Source organism: Rhagoletis pomonella, unplaced genomic scaffold (assembly GCF_013731165.1).
Source record: "Rhagoletis pomonella isolate Grant_MI unplaced genomic scaffold, Rhpom_1.0 Rhpom_scaffold_00011, whole genome shotgun sequence".
Taxonomy (NCBI): Eukaryota; Metazoa; Arthropoda; class Insecta; order Diptera; family Tephritidae; genus Rhagoletis; species Rhagoletis pomonella.
The window spans coordinates 7,434,716-7,459,774 of record NW_023458565.1 but is presented as its reverse complement, the minus strand read 5'-3'; the positions used below and the strand labels follow the sequence as shown (position 1 = coordinate 7,459,774).

At 37.4% G+C, this 25,059-nt stretch overlaps 2 protein-coding genes across 2 annotated transcripts in view; both read right to left on the bottom strand.

Moving 5' to 3' along the window:
- Positions 1 to 25,059, bottom strand: part of LOC118747339 (protein rhomboid-like) — a 90,279-nt gene that overhangs the window by 27,579 nt on the left and 37,641 nt on the right. The window contains exon 2 of the mRNA XM_036481384.1: positions 4,608 to 5,575. Within this exon, the coding sequence (XP_036337277.1) occupies positions 4,608 to 5,270 (663 nt within the window). The 5' untranslated portion in view covers positions 5,271 to 5,575. The remainder of the gene's footprint in view (positions 1 to 4,607; positions 5,576 to 25,059) is intronic.
- Positions 1 to 25,059, bottom strand: part of LOC118747338 (protein rhomboid-like) — a 124,478-nt gene that overhangs the window by 61,808 nt on the left and 37,611 nt on the right. The gene's annotated exons all lie outside the window — the stretch shown is intronic.

Here is a 25,059-nt window from a genome sequence, read left to right as displayed (position 1 = left end):
ATACCCGACAGCTGCTTTGGTTACGAACGAGTCTGTTCGATCACCCTCGCTATAAATTGAGCACAAGCGAACACCACACTCGGACACCCGCAGCTAACCCGAAAATTTGTGTAACAATGAAACGGACACCCGAACATTGCGATAAAATGCAGGACAACAAAGAAATTTACGCTGAAGGTAACTGGCGCCAATATGTTCCCACAAAGCATACGAAAATGTTGTTGCTTTGTGCTTGTGCATACGCAATGAAAAAATTAGAAGCGAAGTAGACAAAAATGTGTTTGCATCTATTTCGTATAGTTTCGCGTGGAAAGCTGTGTGTGTATATATTAGAACACAGCCTAAAACTATGTAGGTACATAAATACTTTTACAAAAAATAAATGTGCTCCGAGTGTATAGGGCTTGGGCATCGCCGATCTACACACATTTATACCTAAATGGATGTAGGCGTCGTGATGCCGCATTTTGTATGAGCAAAAATATAAGAAATGGTTAAATGTACACTTAAACAAACTACCGAAAAATTCAACCTTCTCTTTACCCTCTACGCACAAAAACTAAGAGCACCGCGATGAGAAGGCAACATTTTTTGTAGAAACAAAAACGTCATAAGCCAATCAAGAAAATTTTGTGCACACTCGGGTTGAAACTCGAACACCCGGATATATTGAGCTGCAAAGCACCCGAACCCAATCAAGTATGTATGAAAAGCAATCGGGTGTTGTGGCCAACATGTTCGTCTTGAGCTCAGTCGATAACGAACAATACTTCTGCTCGTATACAGAGAACGATGCAAAACGGGTTTTGTTAGATGATCGAGTATACACGAAAATCATGCACCCGCTGCAGATGTCTGATACATACATATATTCACTTACAATGTACAGATGGACTGACGGACGGACGTACAGTTGGATGAATGGATGTGCTTGCATTACTACTACGTATCTATAGTTTTCGCTTCGGGGCGTACTGCACATTTGAATGGCCCTGTAAAATTGTTTTTGCGTGTATTATTGCCACTACAACGGCAGTTACCAAGCCATTGTGGGTCACAACCAGCGTTGCCACACATGAGCTTTTCCTACCAAAACTGGTAGGTTTTTATCCATTTGGTAGGTTGGTAGGCTAGAATGGATTTTGGTAGGTTCTGCGACAATAATAGTTATTAGCGAAAAAAAACGGAAAATATGTATCTTCAAACAGTTTTATCAACCTTGTTTACATGAACATTTCACCGGTGCATTCAGCTGTAAAACTCTACAGAACCACTTGGGTGCCCACAATGGCGTAACGTTGTGGTGGGTTCCGGTATATGAAGGGTACATTTAAAGGATACATTGCAGAACTACTTAGGGGCTGGAAAGAATTTCAAATTGCTGCCCACTGGCGGAAGTCGAAGGGAATGAGACCAATTAAAGTGATTCATAAGTCCCTGAAGGAGGAATTCCGAACGACTTCATGAACTTACCCCGGTAAAGTCTTAGAACTCTTACTGGCATCCTGACACTGCAAGTTAAGGTACAACTTGAATAAAATAGGACTTTCTCTATAGACGGATTGCAGGTTTTGTGGGCCGGGTTTAGCACAACAGATCTTCTCATGTCGCAGCTCGAATATTCCTGACGTAATAATAATAATAATATGTATGTATGTGTAAAGAGAGATTTGTATAAACCTATACAGAAAAATTAATTGTTATACACAGTTAATTTTTTTTTTGTTTTTTTTTTTTTTGTACTACTAGCTGCGTTTTAGTTTTACTAAATGCTTTGTATTACATTTTTAATAAACTTGATATTGAAAAAAAAAATTAAAAACCAAAAAAAAATAAATCATAGGTTTTCGTTGAATCTGGTAGGAAATTTCGGTAGATAAAAAAATGTGTCCGTGGCAACACTGGTCACAACACAGACCATGACAGATATTACTTGGAATACTTCAGCCGCTACACCAGCAGCCCACCTCCCCAAATGACTTTTTCATTTTGCCCATTTTTGCACAATGGCTCTGATGAAATATGAGCTCACTCGAGTTAGCTGCCATCATTTGTTTATTTATGTACATATGTGTGTATGTATATATGTATTTGGTTTGTTTTCTTTTTTAGCAAAGTGTTGTGGAGCAACTTTGAAAGTTCAATTCAAATAAACCGTACTACATAGAGTGTCTGGTTGCCCTTCTCTGCAACATATTCACGCCCTGCACCGCCCAAAAGGCAATTTCAACGCACCGCACCGACCGTAGCACTGAAGTTCAATGACGCTGCTGCAGTAACTTCGCAATTGCCGTTATTAGGAGATAGTTTTAATAAACTAAAAGGCGCTTCTTTTAAACTAAGTTTAGCCGAAACGAATACTTTCTGAAAATTGTTTAACTTTTTCTTTTATTAGAACGTTGACGTAATCGTTTCAATGTGAATTTTGCGAGTTAAAGTTTTTAACTTCGTAAAATGAATTTGAAATTGAAAACCAGTAAAGGAATGCATAGGGTTTCCTCCCCTACTGTCTTTAAATAGACAAAATCCCCGAAAGAAATAACAGTGCAATTCTGCCTAAAATAGTTGCCAGTCTTTTGTAAGACAATTGAAAGACAGTTTGAAAGATTTTGTTTATTCTTTTATGGTGGCACGATAGTCTTACAAAACAAGCCAAAATTCATGGAGAAATGCTCTTTAGCATGTTCCAAATGGAGATGTATGTATGCATGGGCGTAGCCAGGTAGGGGCAGGGGGTGCTCGAGCCTCCCCCCCTAACTTTCAAATTTTACTTATATATATCAAATAGTACCCTGAAATGCCAGCTTAATAGGGTCGATGTATATATGAATATCCCACCTTGCCACTGGAGAATATTTTTGGGTACCTACCAAAAAGCCTACCAAATCAGTTTTCAAGCTACCAAAAATTGTTGTTACTAATAAAATGAGATTTTACTATATTAAATTATAGGTTTATTCTTTAACAAAACCTGTGTAAATCCATGTTTCCAACTTTGTGCAATATTAAACAAATTCAACAAACTTTCGTACAAATTTCGAACTTTTTTTAAAATTCTAAAAAATCAACCGTAATTTTTAGCTATTTCAAACTTGTACTTTATTCTACTTCTACTTTATTAAACTACATACTCAGAATCTAATTAAAAATTTGACATTTTTACGAAAATTTGTTGATTAATATTTTTTTTTTTTAATTGCGTACATTTTTAAGGCTGTGTCATTTGATTGCTACATTTGTACAGATTTGTGCACTTTTACATTAGGCTATTGGTACAAAATAAAAAAATTTTGACAATTTTTATTTGTAGGTAAAAATTGGTACAATACAGCAATCTTGTATTGAAAAATTTCAACAAATTATTTTTCGTGATATAGAAAAATATTTGGGTATTCACACAGTTGGGATACGATTTGCACCAACTTCGGGCAAATACCCAATCGTGTGACACTGCCTAGCAGCACAATGCCACTAATATTTGACTTACAAACATTTTGTTTGTGGGCAGGAGTTTCAAAATTTCCACCCCGTTTGTGTGAAATATTTTATTTTTATCAGTATTTTTCTTTTACTCAATCTCTGTGGAATTAAAAGTGAAAAAAAAAATATTTTTATGTTTTGGCCTCTAGAAAAGCAGTAATGTTTTTTTTTTCTTTTTAATGGGGCTGCCACCTGTTAATAAAATTACTATATTAAATAATAATAAGCGTAGGCAACCGTTCTGCACCGTCATTGTCCAACGATTAGCCTCTACATGTGCAATAATGTATTATTTTTCTGAGTAAGGTTGCCACCTATTAAAAAGTTAAAAGAATTTCGCCGTTCGTTGGATTACGCAATGAGACACCAAATGAAAGGGCCTGGCATTCGCATGTACAAAAGCTTTAAGTTTTTGAATAGGGTTTCCACTTAATTAAAAATTACTACCTTTCTTAAGTATAATTTGTATCGATAGGAATATTATATTTAGTACTTTAAATTCTTATAGAGTTGCCACCCATCAAAAAAAAAATGAGATCCGCACTGTTCGTTGGACTACAAGAAATGAGGTGTCAAATAAAAGGGCTCGGCTTTTAGATGTTCAATAATGGATTACTTTTTGCGTAGCCTGCTTCCAGCGCAAAGCTGGAGATGTTAAGTGCATAGTGTAGACTGACGGTAGGTTTAATTAAGGCATTTTTTGGCAGAGAGAAAAATTTCTTGTGTAGGTATGGCTGGCTGCAAGTGAATTTGGCCAGAAGCTCGATATCAGCACCCGAAGCATTATTACCAGGCGAACAAACAAAAAAAAAACAAATTGTAGTTTTGAGCAGTGAGTTCCGCCAAACCTGGTGCTGGTCGAAATGGGAAGCATGAATTTTGAACGTTCGTATTTAATTTTCGTCCTTGCTGTAGCATTAATTATTTTATTTTTTTTTACACTACTCGCTTTGTTCAAACATTGGCCATACCAGCAACAAGCTCGGCAGATGCGCCGGAATAAATGAATTTTTAAAGCAAATGCAATGCAAAAAATCCATGTCTACCATACATATGTATGTCCAAAATGAAAAGCGCCTGCAAAAAAATCTCAGCATCAAATTAAAACGTAATTTTCGCAAACTCACCTCCAGCAGTGACACCAGTATAATAAATAGTGGCGGCGGCCAACAGCAGCGTTGATAGTCAGCCAAAGGCTCTTTGTGGCCGTGCCCCTCCATCATTGCAACAGGCTCTATCCCCAAAGCGACCAGCGAGCAGACAGTGCGACATGTGCTCTGAGTTGTCGCCAGCGTTTCCGGTCCAACAGTAGCTACGCCGGCTGCAGGCGGTTCACAGGTCGTCGACGCTGCCGCTGATGCTGGAGCTAGCGGCAAATGCAATTGTGCGGCGGCATTCGTGGTGCATAGGGTGGAAGGAACGCGCAGCACTATAGCCGCATCGGGCAATGAGCTCAAAGAGACGCCCGAATTGCACGGTGCCTGTGGCTGCAGAATCGTTGGCACAGTAGCGCCGGGAGTAATTCCATTTGCAAACGCTTTATCGGGTGCATTTGCATGCGCGTCAATGCCAGCAATGTCTAACAAAGAGGATGAATTGAATCTCTTTGGTTGCGTATATATCTGTGACTTTGGCTTCCTGTGCTGGTTGAGTTGCTGTTGCTGTTGCAGCTGTCCCTGTCGCTGTGCTGCAGGTGAAGTTGACATTGACTTTAATACTGTTGCAACACTACTAGCCATGTGGGCTGTCTCTGTCTCCTTCAGGCGCTGCGAATCTGCTTGTGCTGCCATCGCGCTGATATGTGTTTTTGATGATTTAACGCATCGTGCGTACGTCTGTATTCATTTGCTATGTTGCATTTATCGTCTTTGTATGTATCAAACCCACTACACGCAAGCCCCTTGGAATTTGTCTCTTCCACATTGACGCGCCAGCACCGACTGTCGTAAAGCGCCGCTAACTAAGTATGTATATATTGCAAAAGCCTTGCCACCTACAGCGCACGTCCTTGCCGCCGCTTGCTTTGCACAATCTGTGCTCCCTTTGTACCGGTGAATGAAGTCGGCAACAATTTATTTATGCCCACTCGGAGTGTCTACAAAAATAAAAACAAAGCAGATAGTAAAGTGAAAAAAAGGAATTTAGTTTATTTGGCTCAAGGTTACTTCCGTACGAAAATAAAGCGCATTGCAACGCCAAGGCGCATCGTCATGCCCCGTGGAATTCGCGCGTTGGCATATGCGCCGCTCACACACATACACACAATTGCACACGTGCATATTATGTACATCTACACACTCAATCAGATGAGCATTAGTTGCAACATTTTTCTATAAATCAAAGCAAATGTCTGGAAATGCAAAAGTCCTCTGTTATTTGCGACAAACAAAGTGTAAAACGTGTCAACGTTGTCGCCAGTGTCTTGAATACCGCGCACTCCACGCCAGCGTTGCGCACTGTGGCAATGGTGTCAAGACGGCTGCCAATAATAGAGACATAAAAATGCATTCACATACATTCATGTATGTACATACGTAAATATGTAAGTATGAGCGCCGTAGACGCGCGCCAGACCGCCTTAGAGCTCATAGCAGCCATCCAACCAGTTAGTTAGTCGACATGTGTGCGGATGCGACGTGGCTAGACGAAGCGTTAAGCACCGGCAGCGACTTGGAACGGCTGGTGGCACAGTGGTAAACAATTGAGCGTTTTTAGGCAAATTCATCGTACGGTGTATCGACAATTTAAGGGCCGACAAATGAGGTAATGAGAATTTTAGTTGGCTATGAAAAGTAGTCCGGTGGCGGAGCGCTGAACTTAGAAAAAAAAAAAACATATTCCAGAATGCTTCCCAACAAAGCATTAAAACCCCGATCAGCCTAGCTCTGGACTGCTCCGTTGACCTAACCTAAATGAAAGCTAAAATTTGACGTGCGAAGGATAAAAATACATTCCCCGTTATTTTTGTTCATCTGTTTATTATCTTTTTTTATAAATACCCTAACTTTGCTGCGTTTCTGAGTTGCTTTGGAATAATTAGCTAGGTATTGGCATCCGGCGGCAATAGAATTGATTACCTGTGCTTCAAAGTAAACGGTTACCTCTCCGAACTTTCTCGCATCTTCACTGCACGAAGCCTAACCCTCTCTCCTACGAAATCCTCTGCAACTATTTTTACCACCGACACGATAGCGGTCGGACTACAGCGGAGTATTCAAGGCAACGGCGTAGCAATTCTGACTGTGAATAACCGAGAAATCCTCGGAATAACATTCGACAGCCTGCACTCTTTCTCGGCGCACACAACCGCAATTGCCAGCAAAGTACAGATCCGCAACAAAGTCCTCAAATGGTTCCCCGGTAGCAGTTGGGGCAAAGATAAAGAAACGTTGTTGAAAACATACAAGGTAATTGCCCGGCCGGATCTAAATTATGTATCACCCGTGTGTTCGCCGGGGACGTGTAGGACACAGTGGATGAAGCTACAAACACGCCACAACACAGCACTCCGGACAGCCAGGGATGACTTCTAATTTCGCCAGAACAGCACATTCATAGTGTGGCCCCAATGCTGCCATTAAGAGAGCACAGCATTATTCTTAGCAAGCAGTTCCTAATATAGTGATACAAACGAGATCATCAGAACATCGAGGCGAAACCATCCACCTGGGCACTTCAGAAGGCATCTCTATGAACTGAACAGCAAGGTCCAGCACTACGTACAACAACCTCCTGACCCACAACCGTCGGGACTGTAGGTACTGGCATTTACACGGAGACGTTTAGTACCTACAGAGACTCCCTTCCTGTGAATGGCGTCATCAGAGTCCACCTGTGGGCGATTTTCAGCTTCAACTGCCGAGAGAAATCCGCATAATTCTGGCCCAGTTACGATCTGGATTCTGTAACCATCTCAACTTCTACTTACCCAGACTCAATATTTAGTCAGGCAATTTATGGAAAGGGTCACTAAATACAAACCAGAAGGCATACAAAATCGGGAGATCCGGTCACGATCTTGTCACTAAGGTGGAAGTGGATCTGGAAGCAAAGAAATTCATACATGATGAGGGTCTTCGCTGACATTGAGTGACTCTTTGCCAATACTACTTGTTTCCTTAAGTGCTTGACTGCCAGACGTGGTAGGGTCCTTGAAACTATGATAAGCTCTCTCCTTTCAATGGTATCTATAAGAGAAATGAGGAGAAATATGTTTTCTAAACCGTCACAAAGGTTCGGTCTTCAGAGTATTTGATTACCTTTTAAGTGGACATATGTTAAAAATATATGTCGAGAGAGACACTTCAGAGTACATTTTTATTTAAAGAAGCCTCTACTGTCCAAACATTTAATAATTCCTACACTTAAGACTGGTGCATTGTCCACATTTTAGGGACTTGCAGCCAATACCACCAAGACAACCATGGTATTTCTAAGCCAAAAAGCCTTTCGGCATTCCGTAGACGTGAAATATTCTGGAGTATATCTGGATAGGAAACTGACATGAAAGACTCTTTTAAGAGGAAATATGTATAACGGCAGTATGCCTTGTGATGCTGAATGGCACCTGGAGGTAAACTTCAGGTTATCTTACATGGGCACTAATGCGACAAGGTTTCTATCGCAGGGTTTTGCAATCTCAGAGAAACCAAACCGGATTTTGATTATGCGGATTCCATATTAAAGTAAAGCTGGGAAAACGCATGTACAACATGAGGTATTATGCAGGATTTTCAATTATTTTGGTACTAGGACAGTGCGATCTTCAAGCAAGCGAACTGGCTGATGAGCTCTCGAACTGAATCTGGGACATTGTAGACAAAAGATTTATTCCTCAAGTTGAAGACATGCATTGCGAACGTTGTATCGTCGACAACCAATACTTTTGTCGTGCCTCGAGAATAATTGCAACAAGGGTCATAACTCTGTTTTTCCGCCAGCTTTCGCCAATGGTCAGTGGCGCATTTTTGTCTAAGAGGTGTCGGTAATGTATCAGCTGGGATGATCGACAGCTCACAGCCTAAACAGCAAGCCCAAGGTTTGTTTTAAAGTGTTTTGGTGTGTGTTTTGAAGTCTAGGGTAAGTGTTACGCGATTTTTCCAAAACTTCTTTGCCAACGAAAATCCAGTGTACATACATACTATATTCCAACTCTGCCAAGATGACTATGAGGCAGAACATGAGGTATAGAAACGTTGCCAGGTCGAGTCTCATTAAGCCAGATAAGGTAAGAAACACTTTAAAAAGCTTTCGGGAACAAAATTTTCATTTATTCAAAAATTTTAAGAAAGGTACATTTCACGGAAGAAAGCGGAAAATAAATTTGTAATGGAAATCGTCCGGATAAATAATTGTTTGGCTAAATTTTTTGCTGAATTCAAGTTGTGGCTTGGCTCAATCTGAGAAGCGATAACGAAGACAATGGCTATGTTTATAGTATAGTTGACCATCGCTCCCAGAACAGACGTGTTTACGTTACCGGTGCGACCCAGATTTATATCTAGCTCGGCACTCTTACTCTAATAAAATTCCCCAAAAACTCTTTGCTGTTACAACAACAACAACAAGGTTCATGTTCCGTAATTTTTATTTCTGTAGGTATAGTTCATAATCTAGCCCACTGTTAATGCGTTGCTATGTCTAAAAATGAGACAAGAACTTATTCGCCTCCAATGTGTCCATAACAGCAACGAACCGGGTATAAGAAAAAACTATTAAAAAAACACACACACATGGCAACAACGGCGCGCGTCAGCGTGGAGAAAAACAAAATGTAAAGTTTTGTAAAAAGAATAAAATATAACTTGAAAGGATGGAAACGAGCGCAGGAGCCGACATAGAAAAATGTTTTTGGCAAGCGAAAAGAAGGACTGCAGTAAGTAAGACAATGCACAGACTTCTATATTCACAATTGCCGCGATGAGATGCAAAGTAGCCTATCTGCAAAAACATTAAAAATTATAAGACAATATTACCAACGGTTTTTATAACACTTTTATGGTAAATTCAAATAATTTCATTGCAGTTATCTGTTGATTACTATAACATCATAAGAAATTCAAACGGGGAATGATCGGGCTATTAGCTGCACCTTTCTAGTTAAGAGTTTTTAGGTCACATCTCTATTTTTTTGCTAAGTTGAGTTAGCGTACTTTGGCTACCATGCCCTCAATTGTGTAAGTAATGTCTTACATATTCGCTGTGAGCACATTCAGTAGTCATAATTGGACGAGTACATTCGGGATTAGTTCCCACCCATACGTTTCGAGACTGTTTTGAAATTTGTACTTTTAGGGCGATCTAAAATGAAACGCCAGCAACACCACCATGAATTAAAATTAAACTTTATGCTATATGATCGCATGTGTCAAGCTGAGAAATGCATATTTAGAATAGCTCAGAAAATATTAACATATACATATGTGCTTCCCATTGGATGGGTACCATCACAAACTGAACTATTCCTATTCTGTTCTGCAAGCGACACATGTTAATGCAGCCTACATCCATTGTTACTTGGCAAGACTTGTTTTTAGCCAAGCATTGTGTTCGAGACCGTCAGCCCTCACTGCTGGTTGTCTAAATGCAAACAACGTCATTGCCAAATTTGTATCCTTCAGTGCAATTAAATGTGCTAAAGAGGAGGCGGGGGTAGACGAAGTGTATGTACAAAGTTTTACCATTTTTGAATAAAGAATATTTAGAATATGCTGCTAGTTTGCAAATTTGGCATCTCTACAGCAGTTTTGGTTATTTACGAGGACTTCTAGCACATATACAAATATTAATGGCCTAGGAAATATTTAACCTCAACATAACTCAATTAAATACACACATGTGTATGTACATATGAGTGTATGTATATGTATAAGGATTTATTAGTGCTTGCAAGTAGTTGTATGTTCTTTTACTTAAGTTCTCTTTTTTGGCCACCAGCCCAGTGATGTTTAGTGAGTTTTTTCTTCAACGGCGGACTGGTGGCACGTTACCCTTGTCGGAGGTTACCTTAAAGGTTGTAAAACTACATATGTATATGCACCACCAATACAATTGCTTTTACAGAATTGATAGTTGGCTTTGTCGAAAATAGCAGAGTTCATTAAGTTAGGCCAGGTAAGGTTACGGCGGTTGCCACTCCGCACAGTCCAGCAGAGAGGCCTGTTAGGTCAATGGTGTTACCGCTTTGTCGAGCTCTTGTTCCCTCCCTCAGTTTACCGTGTAATAGAACCAGTGTGATACTTTAACGAAACTAGTCGAAATTAGCTAAACAGCGGCACAGATAGAGCCCTATACTATCACGACAAAAATCGTTAGGGGCGTAACCCGTTAAGCAGTGTCCTCTACTTCTTCCTACCACTGCGCTAATAATGGGGCGATCAGTTCGTAACAGAGTGAAAGATGTTTTCTCATCGTTACTTGGCTAGAACTGGTTGGTTACAGAACAGGTTGGTTCCTTCACACTTCGTTTTTGACCAAATTTTAATCAGTGTTTACACAAAGACAGGGAGCGCCAGTGCCATGTCTATGCAAGCTTGTCTGCTGCGCAGTTTCCAGACTGTTGAGAAAATGTGGCACTATTAAGGCCACCTCCATTAGAGCTACTAACTCGGCTTAGAAAATGCTGCAGTGGCCCGGGAGCCACATGCTAAAGTTTAATGAGAGGTCTTTAGAGTAAATTCTTCTACTAACCTTATTATCAAGATTTGACCCATCTTTTCGAAGCAACAGATTGTGCTGGTGTAGCACAGCCTCTTGTAAGGCTTCTGGAATGCTGCCCACAATTGTTGAGTGACCAAATCTAAGATTTCTCAAAATGTGAACCGCATTCAATCTGATTACGTTGCAACTGAGTTGAAAGCTACCATAAAGGTCGGTAGGATGAAAATTGAATGAAGTTGCCATTGAAATACTTGTGGCAGCGCTTGGTTACCTTTCCAATGTGCTTCTAAAAGTGAACTTTTCTAGAGTCGGCCACCATCCGTCGCGTACATCCAGTGTATTATGTGCAGTTTCAGACCCCATCGCTTCACCACTGCTGCTTTACAGGCGTAGAGCGAAGTTGTGGCTTTCCTGGATCGTTCCGTAAGTTTCCGTTTCCTCTGTAAGTAATGTAAGGCTCAGAGAATTTACAGAGGGTAGCATAAAAGCTGTATCTTGTATTTTCCCGTGAATGATACCGTTTCGATATTGGTGAAATTGAGCTTGAGTCCACTTTCTTTTAACCAGCTATTCTAACAGAGAGCACTCTGAAAAAGTTCTAAGCGTTTGGAGACGCTTGGCCGTTGCTGTGAGTGCAATATCGCTAGCAAAAGCTTTAAAGTTTCCAAGGTAGAAGGGGACTAGGTTAGAATGGCGGCGAAAACCTTAAGCCCCCGGGAGCACAATCCAGCGCTCCTAGCAAGGGCGCTTGAACGATCTGCAACAAAGCTTTAATAAACTGCTCTAATTTTTTTTGACTTAATGATGTCTTTCATGTAGTTTTAGGCAAATTGTTATGCCGTTTTTATGAGGACTACAATAACTTTTTGATTTCCTAACCAAAATCCATTTCAGAGAAATCACTGAAAAATTTGTATTCATATTATTAAGATTTTAATCCATTCACATGCCATAATTATTAAGTGAAAAATGTTTCTGAAATTTTTGGTACCTGAACGGGTTAATTGTTGAAAAAGCTTAACGCTGACAAATATGCCTTTTATTTGATAACTTCAAAATGTAAATTCGATGAGAACATGCTTTACGTAATTTTGTCAAACTGCACTAAAAATTGAATTATATATGAAAGTATTTATAAAAATTTTTTGAAAAAAGTTGTATGAAAATTTATAACATATATATATTTCTATTTTTTTGACTAATTTCAAATAGATGTTGGCAAAATTTGAAATTAGGCAAATTTCTAAAATTTATGTTTTTTTCATGCATTTCAGACCAATTTCTGGAGAAAAAGTTTAGTGGTATAATACTTTTTCGCGGAGGGTATTTTTTTGACATTATTCTGCTCACGAACGACATTGGCGCTACTTTCGACGAAAAAGCCGACGGACTCGCCTAACAAGGTGCTCTTTCGGAAATTGCGTAAATATAATATGTGCTAATATCTAGTTCTACATACGGCGGGCAGAGAAGTTCTGGACTAAAAAAAATAAATTGTGATCCAGTAGAGAACTTACCGGTCCGGTTCTTACAAGAACCGACAAATGGGTATGACGGAAGAATCCAATCTCGATTCCAAAAGGCCCGAGAAAAGTATTTCCCAATGAACCGAAATTCGATTCCCAAAGACCCGAAAACGGATCATACAGAACCGAAAATCTGCCACGAATCGCATTTGCACTATGGGCAAAAATTGATTGTTTTTGTTTCTTCGGTAAATTTGCTTAGAATTACACGTAGATTTCGCCTATGCTATACGTGCATAGTCAAAAAAATCTCCAATACAAATTAACCCGCCCTAATGTAAATACAAGTACTATATATTCCGGTTAGCAAGTGAATAAAAAAAAGAACAACCAACATATGTAAATACGTTTGTAAAATCAATACAATCATGTAGACGGAAATTTGAAAATATTTCCTCAGGATTGCCTACCGGTTTTGGCTTCAACTTTTGCCCCAAAACCACTAGCACGCACATACATACATACATACATACATACATACATACATGCATGTGTATGTACTTAAGGATGCACACAAATGTGTCCTGTGCGATACAGCAATTTCCCGGTTGCGTTACCAGTCGTAAAACCGGTAATAGCGGAGCTGTCGCTGTTTACGGGCACACACACAATGGTTGAATGCATTAAGGACTTGTAAGTTTAAGCAAACACGAACAAACGAAAAAATAAACGACGAAGCATTACAAAAAAGCAAGGAGTAATGAAGCAAAGCAAAAAAGTGCACGTAGCACGGCAAAGGTAAAAAATAAAAATCATAAAAAAGGACATCAAATATTTATACGTCAATACATATGCATGTGGATTTCTATGTATGTATGTGCGTATGTGCAAACAAGAGGACAGGTGTTTCACTCAGTTGTTGTTTGAACTGGTTTACGTTGCTACCACGTACACATCCCCCTCTACTACTGCGACGAGTTTTTCCACTGTGGCTCGTTCAACCGTTTTCTTATACACAATTTGAAGCGCCTCAATTTACCTTCTCTTGTTTAATTTATTTTTGTTTTTTTTCGTATTAAACATTGTTTTCTGCACGTGTCACAAAATATTTGGAAAACTTTTATTTATTTATCGTGTATGTATGTAGGAGTCTTTATCGGCAATGCACCAAGCCAAATAACTGCGTCCTGTGCCAACAAGCAAATGTGGTCGACTGAATCATTAGCCCTTTTGCTACTTTATACTTTTACAGTTAGTTTTATCATACAACACACATATTGTACTTACATGCATACCTAAAACCACGGCTACCATAATGACCCTCAACCCTGTTTTTTTTTTTGTTTGTTTGTTTGGCTTTTAGTTGTTTTGTGTCAATGGCTGTTGAATTATTCATGAAATCGTTGAATTTTAATACCAAATCGATTATGTCAATTACAAGGGAAATTGAAAATCGGGAAGGTAGGTACTTGCATAAATCCCTAATGAGAGTTTCATTGCAAATGAGGGTTTGTTACTGTTTTTAGGTCATACCGGTGCTACGACATTGTGCTTACCCTTCAGTAGTCCCTCACACCTTAGGCTATTTATTTATCTAGTTCAGCACTTTGATGGGTGTCTTAATTGAGATTCTTCAACAGAGAAATAATCGTAACTAGTGAACCCGCATGGCTTTAAATCGCCCAAAATGTTTGTTCAAAAACTTACAAACAATTCAAAATATTAGTCCGAATCTAAATCCGTGCAGGGAAGGGAGGTTTCGAATTGTGCCGGCTTTAATATCATCAAATTTCAAATCACCCTGTGCCGACAAAAAAATTCCGACTTAAAAAAAAAAAATCTTCTCACACATCTACAGGAGTCTTTATGTACTTCGGCCCCTCATAATTGAAATTCGAAAGAAATAGTTAGATCGGTATGAACTTTCGAAAAGGTGGCAAGCCTTATCGAAGATATTTTCAAACTTTCATATTTTAATATTTCCTAAAACTTATGGATAAGTTAACTAAATGCGACTTTTCAAGCAGGTGGAAATCCTTTATAAAAGTATTTTCAAACTAAAATCTTCTTAAATATCTTTCGTCCAAGATTGTGATACATATTTCCATAAAATGAAGAATTAAGTTGAATTTGATTTTTCGAACACGAGGCAATCCCTCGAAATAAAGGTCAGAAAAAAAAAACCTTCCAAACCCATTTCGATTGATATGTATCTTTTAGTAATTCATCTAACTTACTAAATAATTTGAACGTAACTTTTTGGAAACCCTATTCAAGTAAAATATCTCTTGACACTTTTTCGTTTGACACACGAATTTTAATATCTATACATATAATAAAATTGTAACAGGTCGATGTCTGTACATTATAGATATTAAAGAAAAATTAATGTGGGGGGTCTTTTTTAGAGCACCAGAAGCCAAATCAACCATTTTTAGAATTTTTGTCTGTCTGTCTGTCTGTCTGTCTGTCTGTCTGTCTGTATGTTTGTTCGCGCATCACTCGAAAACAAATGCATGGATTTGAATGCAGTTTTCACCGATGCATTGCTAGAGGTCTAACTTAAAATTTAGGAAGAAAAAAAATTAGAGAGTTGCCACCTGTTTGAAAATTGGAGTTTAAGTAAATTGATAAGAAAAAATGAATATTGCAATATGGGCGTCAAAAGAAAGAGAATGAAGAAGGCTTACAGCCAAAAATATTTTTTTAGAGTTGCCACCTGTTTAAAAATTTACATTAAATTTAATTTATAAGATAAGTTGAATATTGCAATATGGGTATCAAACTGAAAGGGTTTAGGAAATTATATTGCCGAAGATATTTTTAGGGGGGGCTGCCACCTGTTTGAAAAATTGTATTGTATTAAATTGATAAAATAAATGAAATCTATATCTACATCTATAAATCTATACATATAATAAAATTGTAACAGGTCGATGTCTGTACATTATAGATGTTAAAGAAAAATTAATGTGGGGGGTCTTTATTAGAGCACCAGAAGCCAAATCAACCATTTTTAGATTTTTTGTCTGTCTGTCTGTTTGTCTGTCTGTATGTTTGTTCGCGCATCACTCGAAAACGAATGCATGGATTTGAATGCAGTTTTCACCGATGTATTGCTAGAGGTCTAACTTAAAATATAGGAAGAAAAAATTGGAGAGTTGCCACCTGTTTGAAAATTGGAGTTTAAGTAAATTGATAAGAAAAAATGAATATTGCAATATGGGCGTCAAAAGAACGAGGCTGAAGAAGGCTTACAGCCAAAAATATTTTTTAGAGTTGCCACCTGTTTGAAAATTTACATTTAATTTAATTTATGAGATAAATTGAATATTGCAATATGGGTATCAAACTGAAGGGGTTTAGGAGATTTTATTGCCAAAAATGGTTTTAGGGAGGGCTGCCACCTGTTTGAAAAATTTTATTGTATTAAATTGATAAAATAAATGAAATCTATATCTACATCTAGATATACATATAATAAAATTGTAACAGGTCGATGTCTGTACCTTATAGATATTAAAGAAAAATTAATATGGTGGGTTTTTATTAAAGCCACAGAAGCCAAATAAACAATTTTTAGAATTTTTGAATATCTGTCTGTCTGTATATTTGTACGCGCATCAGTCGAAAACATGGAATTGAATGCAGTTTTCACCGTTGTATCGCTAGAGATTTAGCTTCCAATATAGAAGAAAAAATTAGAGAGTTGCCACCTGTGTTTAAAATTTTAGTTTAGGTCAATTGATACCGTAATGTGAATACTGCAATATGGCTGTCAAATGAAAGAAATTTACAAAGGCCTACAGCTGAAAATATGTTTGTGGAAGGTTGCCACCTATTTGAAAACTTTAATTTAATATAATTGATAGCATAAATTAAATATTGCAATATTGGCATCAAACTAAAGACGATAGGAAATTTTAATCCTGAAAATATTTTTAGGGGATTTGCCAACTGATTGAAAAATTGTATTCATTGAAATTTGTAAAATAAATGAAATACTGCAATACGAATATTAAACTAAAGAGGATTAGGAAGCTTACTTTTGAAAATATTCTTGAAGCGGGTTGCCACTTATTTGAAAACTTTAATTCAGTTAAATTTACTATATAAACTAAGTGTTGCCATATGGGTATCAAACGAGAGTACTTGAGAATAATAAAATTGCAACAGGCCGATATCTGTACATAATAGATGTTAAAGAAAAATTAATAGGGGGTTTATTAGATCAACAGAAGCCAAATCTAAAATTTCGGTATGTTTGTCTGTATGTTTGCAAGCGCATCACGCAAAAGCTAATGTATGGAATTAAATGCAGTTTTGCTAGAGCTCTAATTGAAAATATAGAATCCATTTTTTTTTTGTTTTAGTTTATCGTCGATCATTATTCCTAGGTATTTGAATGTATTAACTTTTTCCAGTGCGTCGTTGTTTATATTTAGAGTTAGCAACGCACCGTTCTCAAAATTTCGCCTTGATATAACCACAAACTTAATTTTTTTTTATTTCTGTTTGGAAGGGTTTTCGCTAAAAAAAATTTTAACTTTTCGTTGTTGCTGCCAAAAAAATTAAGAAATCTGAGACGTCACGTTTTACAATTTCATACAGTTCTCTTTACAATGCATTTCACTAAACTACTAAACGGCTGCATCGACTTGGTTCATATTTGGCAACACGTTGAAAATAAATATTCTGACCAAAAATTTACTCGGTATTTAGCTCGGGATATTCCTAAAATTCTTATACAGACTAAAACGTAAAAAACCAATATATCACTAAAACCAATTACGCTGGGGAACTGAAACTTAGCACTGATGCATATATTGCAAATGCATTGGGAAAGGGGCGTGGCTCCTTCCTTCCATGCAAACTGAACTTCTCATATAGCTTATGTCTGGAACTGCTTACGCTAACGTCCTGAAATTCCACACAGCTATATATGTTATCAATACCGTACTTATGGCGAAAAGTGGTAATTATTGGAAGGGCTGGATCGATATACATTTACGTAAACGCGCAAGTATCATTCGATTGGGAACCATTTTCTACTGGATTTCTAAATCCCATTGAACTATTGTAACTTTGTCTTTAATTTTCAGTAAGGTAAAATTTTTGTGAAAATTTTGAAGATTTTTTTTAAGTTTTTCACAAAGAATGGAGCTTTGCTTTTACGAGTTTCGCTATAAACTGTCCTATCTACATACCTATTTGCATAAAATGATAGCCGTTTTCGTTGTTCGGAATAAACTCAAAAAACACTGAATAGAGTTCCGTCAGATTGTCGGAGGTTATCTTACATACATATATGGTCCAATTACATGCTATACATGCATACTATAAAACTCGCTAGGTGGTGCTGGAGTAGAGTTATTTATAAAAATCGTATTTATTAACCGATTTCGTTCAAATTTTAAATGTGAGCTATGTACCTGTATGATGGAAAATTCTTTTGATAAAAATTTACCCGATTAGTGCCGCTGGAGTTAAGGTAGAAATTCATAACACGTATTCATTTTATGGTAAGCCATGGTTTTGCAGAAAATAAGCCCAATGGATGGCGCTGCAGCCAAAATGTATAGAAACCCCGTGTGGTTAGTCTGCTTTGGACCTATGTTTAAGTTATACGAATTTAGTTTTCAGATGTTTAAATGAAGCATGGGGTTAAGTTTTTCTGACGCCCTCATGCACGATCATGCGGTCTTGCATCTACCCTGAAATCAGTTCATAAATTTTACCACGAATTGTAAAAGTGGTGAATTAACAAGGAAAGATCACCGTAGGTATATCAACTGCTTCATTTGAAAGATACTTAAGAGATCACACTACTCATTTAGCAATGTACCGGAAAACTTTTCATCCTATGGGACAGCGAGGATTCTTGGCCTTCCTATAAAGAAAATGCACTTCTGTGCTCTTGAGTTTCCTTATAAGAACTTTTATTGGCATACGTAAGATCATACAAAAAGATTACGCATGATTGGCAGAGATCTCACAGGTGAAAATAAGACCATCAGTAAAGCTCATGACACCAAAAGGGATTGGTATTCCATATGGTATCACAGCGTTACTACTATTTGCCTATGTGTGAGGAGGATACTGCGCCTTAGTGGTTTCAACTTAAATCAAAAACTTTGACTTTACAGACTAATTTTGTTTTTAAACGCTCTTTTGCATTGGCTAACGCAAAAGCTCTTATTAGGCGCCGCGAAGTAAGCGGGCATTGGCTAGTTTTATATATAATTTGTATATAAGCTAATTAAATTCGACTTCTCAAATAGGTGGCATCATAAACATTTAACCTAATGTGCATTGCACCTATTTTTTTTTAATAATTTTTTTGAAATCATATTTTTTAAATTTCAAAATTGTTTAAAAAACAAACCCTGACGTCAGAGAGAAAAACTAAGTATGCAGTTTTACTATAATTTACCCACAGTTTCGCGAATATATTAATTTTTTGTGTGTAAAATTTACTGTCGCACGGTGTTATACATAAAAGTAAAATAACATGTACATTTTCTATGCTTCAATTGTGGTTCATAAAAACCTAAATTGATTGCTTGAAATACACAGAGTGCTACAATGTGATTATATGAACATAAAATGCGAAAATGTGAAAAATATTTGAGATTTCACACGCGTACTTCGTGCAAAATTAATTCGTGCCGCACGTTGCGATTGGTGGTTGTATTGTTTTGTTGCTCTGTTCAGCTGATTACATACTTTTATTGCTTACAATAACTACAAATATACTTTTGTACATTAGGCTGGGTCGTGAAAAAAGCTCATAAAATGTTTGTCAATGAGAGGTCCTATCACCCAGAATAGAGATTTGTTAAGAACTTTGTATCGATCGATTTTTAAAGGTTATATTTCGTTGAAAAGATTTTTTTAAACTACATATCCCTTTAAGATCATGTTCCCTTAAACGACATACAATAATACGACACCGCTGTGAGTACCCTATTTAACTTTCTATCAACAAAGTAGGCACAAATGTGTATTAAAAACTTGTGAGAAAAACATAGAATTGAACACCTGCATAACAAGGGTTCTTTTGGATCTGGCATTCGGTTTCCACCCGAATTTTCGTCTGGCTTAAAACGTATGGCTTTCTGAGGATTCACCCTAGTCCTCTTATAATCGCCACTTTAGCCCCATCTGTCACCCACTTTAGAGCTCCCTACTAGTCTGGGGGATTTTTTCGGTTTCGGGGTAGTAACAACACTGCGATATCCTTTGCACCATCAAAAATTCTATGGGTCCTAAAGCCACTCCTCGAGGGCTAAAAGGGAGTAATCTTGAATGTTCCAGCCTTATTATATATGGTGTAATCAAAATCATTGATAGCTCTTGGACTACATATAATACGGAGTTTACATGAGGCACTTTTTTGACCACTTTTAGTTGAAAGCAAAAATCGCCTGGTGTTAACGGCCTTTCAACTAATCGCTTCCAATGAAGTTGGAGGCAGCCAACTTTTGATTCAACTAATCGCCTTTAAAATTGCTTGAGAAATCGCCCCATGTAAACACCGTTTAAGTTTTATTTTCTGAGCAAAACAAAAAAACAAAACTCAAAAAATTAATATTGAAATTGGGTTTTTTTAATTAAACCTAAAAAAAATCAGTTGTCCTGAGGTTAGTTCAAGTAACAAAGAGTATGTTGAATTATTCGTTATGCATGCAGCATTTTTCTTTCAGCATGATTTTTTGAATTGAAAGTTAAAAACCAATCAATATTTGCAAACCCTGTTTAAAACTAATAAAATTATATTTTCCCTCGTATGGGGACCGACCCGGTCTAATGTATACTCATATATGCATGTATCAGGTGCATCAAAATAACCACTATGTCCATACATACATACAATCATGCACACATATGTATGTATGCGTTCAGTGAGATATTTTAAAGTTTATCAATTAGCAACGCTTTTCCTTTTTTTCTTTTGCATTAGCAAACAAGTTTTTCAATTATATCTCAGGCACCAACATTCCCAAAAATCTACTTAATTTTCTTCAATTTCAATTTTCCTACATATTTTTAAAAAGTTTTCCCAGCGATTTCAGCAACAATGGCGTTTGGTTTTCTACATATGTTTTTATATATGTATGTATGCATCTACATACATATATATGTACATAATAAAAACACATTCATCAGTGCATCACAACGCGCTCCGCATCACAAGTCACTGGCATCAGCAGCTGTAACAACAATCCAGCAGCAGCAACACAGCAACAGTAATGTGCTAGCGGCAACATAACAGTCGGTTAATAAAATTAAAAAATTATCATTAAAGAAATTACTCGAAATTAAGCGTATTAAAATATCAAGCAACCAACGAAGTATGCAAGCGGCAAAAAGCGCGGCGCGAAGAAGCTGTCTTGGATATTCATCAAACGTAAAATATGCGGAATAAACGCTCCAGTTGAACCGCGACTTTGATGACATTTTTTTTTTGATGAAGCAATGCGCTGACTCCACGTCTGGATGGCTTGCGGGCTAGTTGCCGGCTGGGCATGCATTGTACTCGTATGTATGTATATGGCTGCTGCGTGTGGCATGAAACCAATCAGCGATGTGCCACTTTTGCTACTCGTAGCTGCGACCATGTTGGCAATGTGAACGAGCGATGCCAAGTGATAACAGCGACCGATGCCATTCAAGTATTTTGTTGATATGTCGTTTAATACATATTTTTCTTTATTGCGTTACGGTAGATAATGTGCTGATCGCGTTACGTTGACATTCGTAATGATGATGACTGCTACTGCTTCGAATGTTACTATTACTTATTGCTGCTGTTTCACTGAAGGCACGCATTGTTGCATATTTCTACGTGCAGCGCGTATGCATACCCAATTGGCCACAGGGCGAAGACGACTTTGAATCGACGTCGTTGGTCGTGGTAAAGTCGTTTAGGTGAACTCGAAACGACGTCGAAACGAAGTCGTTGCGACGTCCGTCTGGTAAAGTCCTTTGGGTAAACTCGAAACGAATTCGTTTCTTCGAATCCACAAGTTTTTTGAGGAACCTTCGGCCTGAGTTAGACAAGTTCCACGCCCATATTTTTATATATCTAAGCATAAATAAAAGTCATTCATTTGGATAGTAAACCGTTTTTATATGGAAATTTTTTATTATGACAGAATATGGAATACACAATGTACACTTGTGCGCAGGAAATTAAACCACCTACACCTTCTTTCAGTATTCATAATATTTTTCATATACAATTTTTTTTGTATTTTTATTTTTTTTTTGTGAACCGTACACTCTATTTGCCTTAACAATAAAGAATAAAATTTGTGGGTATGAAGTTTTTTTTTTTAATTTGTTATAAAACTGTACTTTTACTTTAAATTTGGTATTGTTTTGCAGTTCGCCGGTAAATCGTTTTTGTGGGCTGCAGGGGAGTCGTTTTTGCGACCCGCCAGTAAGTCATTTTGCTGCATGCTTCTGCGCCATATACCAGCACGGGCATGATGAGTGACTTATAGAGTGTGGTTGACGAGCGTCGAGAGAGGACTTTACTCTTGAATTGCCTACTCAGTCCAAAGTAGCACTTGTTGGCAAGAGTGATTCTGCGTTGGTTTTCCCTGCTGACATTATTATCGGCATTAATGCTGGTTCGCAAGTAAACTGTCAACAGTGATGTGCTGACTGTTTGTTTGATGACAGGAGATAATTCGTCTTGTCCTCGAAGAGGAAGTACCTCCTGTCATCAAACCACATATCCACTTATTTTTTTTTATGTAGTCATTATTTTTGCTTACGAATAAACCATTTTCAACCTTACAACTTTATTTTTATAGTCATTTTCGTATACATCTCAACTTTGCATGAAAAATGAAATTTCAACCCCCAGGGGTGGTTGAAAGAGGAAGGCAGCGGGAAAATGGTCAGTTGAAAACATTTTTTTATCATATTCGTTTTCAGCGACCCTAAAACCCTAGGACCCTCTGGTTCCTAAAATTTTTTTGTTTTTGTGTTCTCCTGTGTAATTAGTATAAAACTGCTTTCGGATTTTCCGCCTAAAAGTGTCCAAAACCTATTTTCTGGAGTTTGGTATGTTCACGAAAGTTAAGGCCTGAGACGTTCTAAATAACCTTGTCAAAGAAATTTTTCGGAATAACCAATCAGACAAAAGTTAGAAACCATAAAATAAGACCTGAAAAATTCCCATTGGAGGCAAAATTTTCAAAATTTAAAGTTGTATGAAGGCGTTCAAAAACCTTAAAAAACTAATGATGCACTTCGATTCCCCATACCGAAATAGGGTGAAACCGTCTTCTACGGGCATGTCTTTAAAAATGTTTGAAAAAAATTATTACAGTATTATTACTACAAATATAAATATAGCTTTCACCACTAGCTACTCACCAATATTTTTTATGCGTAAACATCTTTACTCTCGGTGTGCGTAAAATGTGCGTTAATCCAGCAGAAAATCTTTAATTTTTGCATAACAAAAAGCAAATATTTACTGCTGTTGCTGTTGCAAGTGGTGGTAGTATTTGCTAAGAGAACTCCACAATGCAAATATATTTTTTTCTTGTGATTTGAATCCACAACTTCTCGGCTCGCTTAGTTCGCAATACTGTCGTCTGTCACCGTACATTTTAGATCCGATCCTCTGCGCTGTTAATCTGAATTAACGTTGCCATCTGTCTATGCTGTACACACATACATATATACATACTTTTAACCCCATTGTCATGCTTCGAATTTTGGTTATTCCAATTGTATTCGCTTCAATGTACATACTTACAATAAGACAAAGCCTCGACCAAAGAAAATTGTCAAATGCAGAAATTTTTTCGGCTTCATCCCACAAATTTCTCCCCCACCTATGAAAACACTTTTTCGAAACTCTTTCATACCTCTTTTAACTTTAAGCTCGAATTGTCAAAGTTGTTTTTTACTTAGTTGCTGTTGTGTTGTTGTTGTTTAGAAACTTTTAACTTTTATTTGAGTTTTATCTTCACATTCTCTTCGCCACAATCGTTGCTGCACTTTTTTTGTTTACTTTCTTTATTTTTTTATAAGCTTTTTTCAAATAGCTTTAATTGTGTGACATTTTCTTCACACAGCTCAACCGTTATGGCTATTAAAATTTCTGGTTGGTAATTGTGAAATTACAAAAATATTCATATATGTATGTATGTATCAATGTGTGCTTGTTTACCAACTGAAATTTGGCTACCATCAAAACATTGGTATTAAAGAAGACAGAACTACAGTGCCACTATAAAGGCTAAAAAAAAATAATTATAAAATTTCTTTCATAATTGAAACCAAAGTGAGTGCTAGTATCAGAGACACAAATGAATGAAAAGAAGAAAGAAATGTAAAAAAACAACCACCTATCTATGTAAAAAAGTGAAAACATTCTGAGTGCATGAGTAAATGACTTAGCCAAAGGCACTACACTTTCAGAGCCTATTAATTTTTTTCCCCCAAAACTTTTAGTTAGACGATCTACTCTAAACGTTCATAATTTTTTCCCATTAATTTCTTTGTTGCCTAGATAACACAGATCTGATAATTTTCAGCGAAATTGTAGAGAAAGTTAATCTCTTTGATGAGTTGTTCTGCAAAATGATTACTCCAAAACAGCCAACAGAAAGCTGCTAGGTTTGCCCATCGGTCTCATGAGGGCCTAAATCTTTAGAAAACCTGTAAGGGCAATACATTTCTAAGGAGGATTGATTTGAGGTCTGCAGATAAGGGATCTTACGCGACTAGGAGTGCAGAATGTCCACAGGCTTTCCACGAATATCCTACTTCTACTGTTCGTGCAAAATGCCAGTCGGCTAGCCAAATATAGTTCACTAGGATTTAAGGAAATGTCGGAACACAGCCCAGGGAGCTATTGGGACGACAGGGCGCTCTTGGGGCTAAGCAAGGTAGACCTCTCGCTAGTGGTGTGACTTTTGACTGGTCATAGCGTTATAGGTAAGCATACGGTAAGCCTTAATATCATCGATTACACCTATTGCACCAGCTGCATGGAGGACGATGAGGTGGAATTATCTCAACACCTCGTGCTCTGCGTTTGCGAACGTTAGGTTTAAGAACCTTGGGTCGCATTTTTTCCACACTACAGATGAACTTTCGAAAATGGTAACAGTCGTTTAAGGAGTTTCGTGGTGAGCACGGAGTATTTTTCTTGTAAGAAGCCGTAGGTGTCAACGCTCTGTTCCTTCCCTCTTCCGGTGAGTACGTACATAGATAAAGAAAAGGATAAAAGCAAAGGTAAACATAAAAACAAAAACAAAGATGCGTAAAGATAAAAGCTAAAATGAAGACCAAGGTAAATTTAAACACTTTACTTATATATAAGGGCAAAGTTGAAGGGGAATATGTAGATGAAGAAAATGATAAACATAAAAGTAAAAACAAAGATAAAAATAAAGAAAATAATGGGGATAAGGATGCCGAT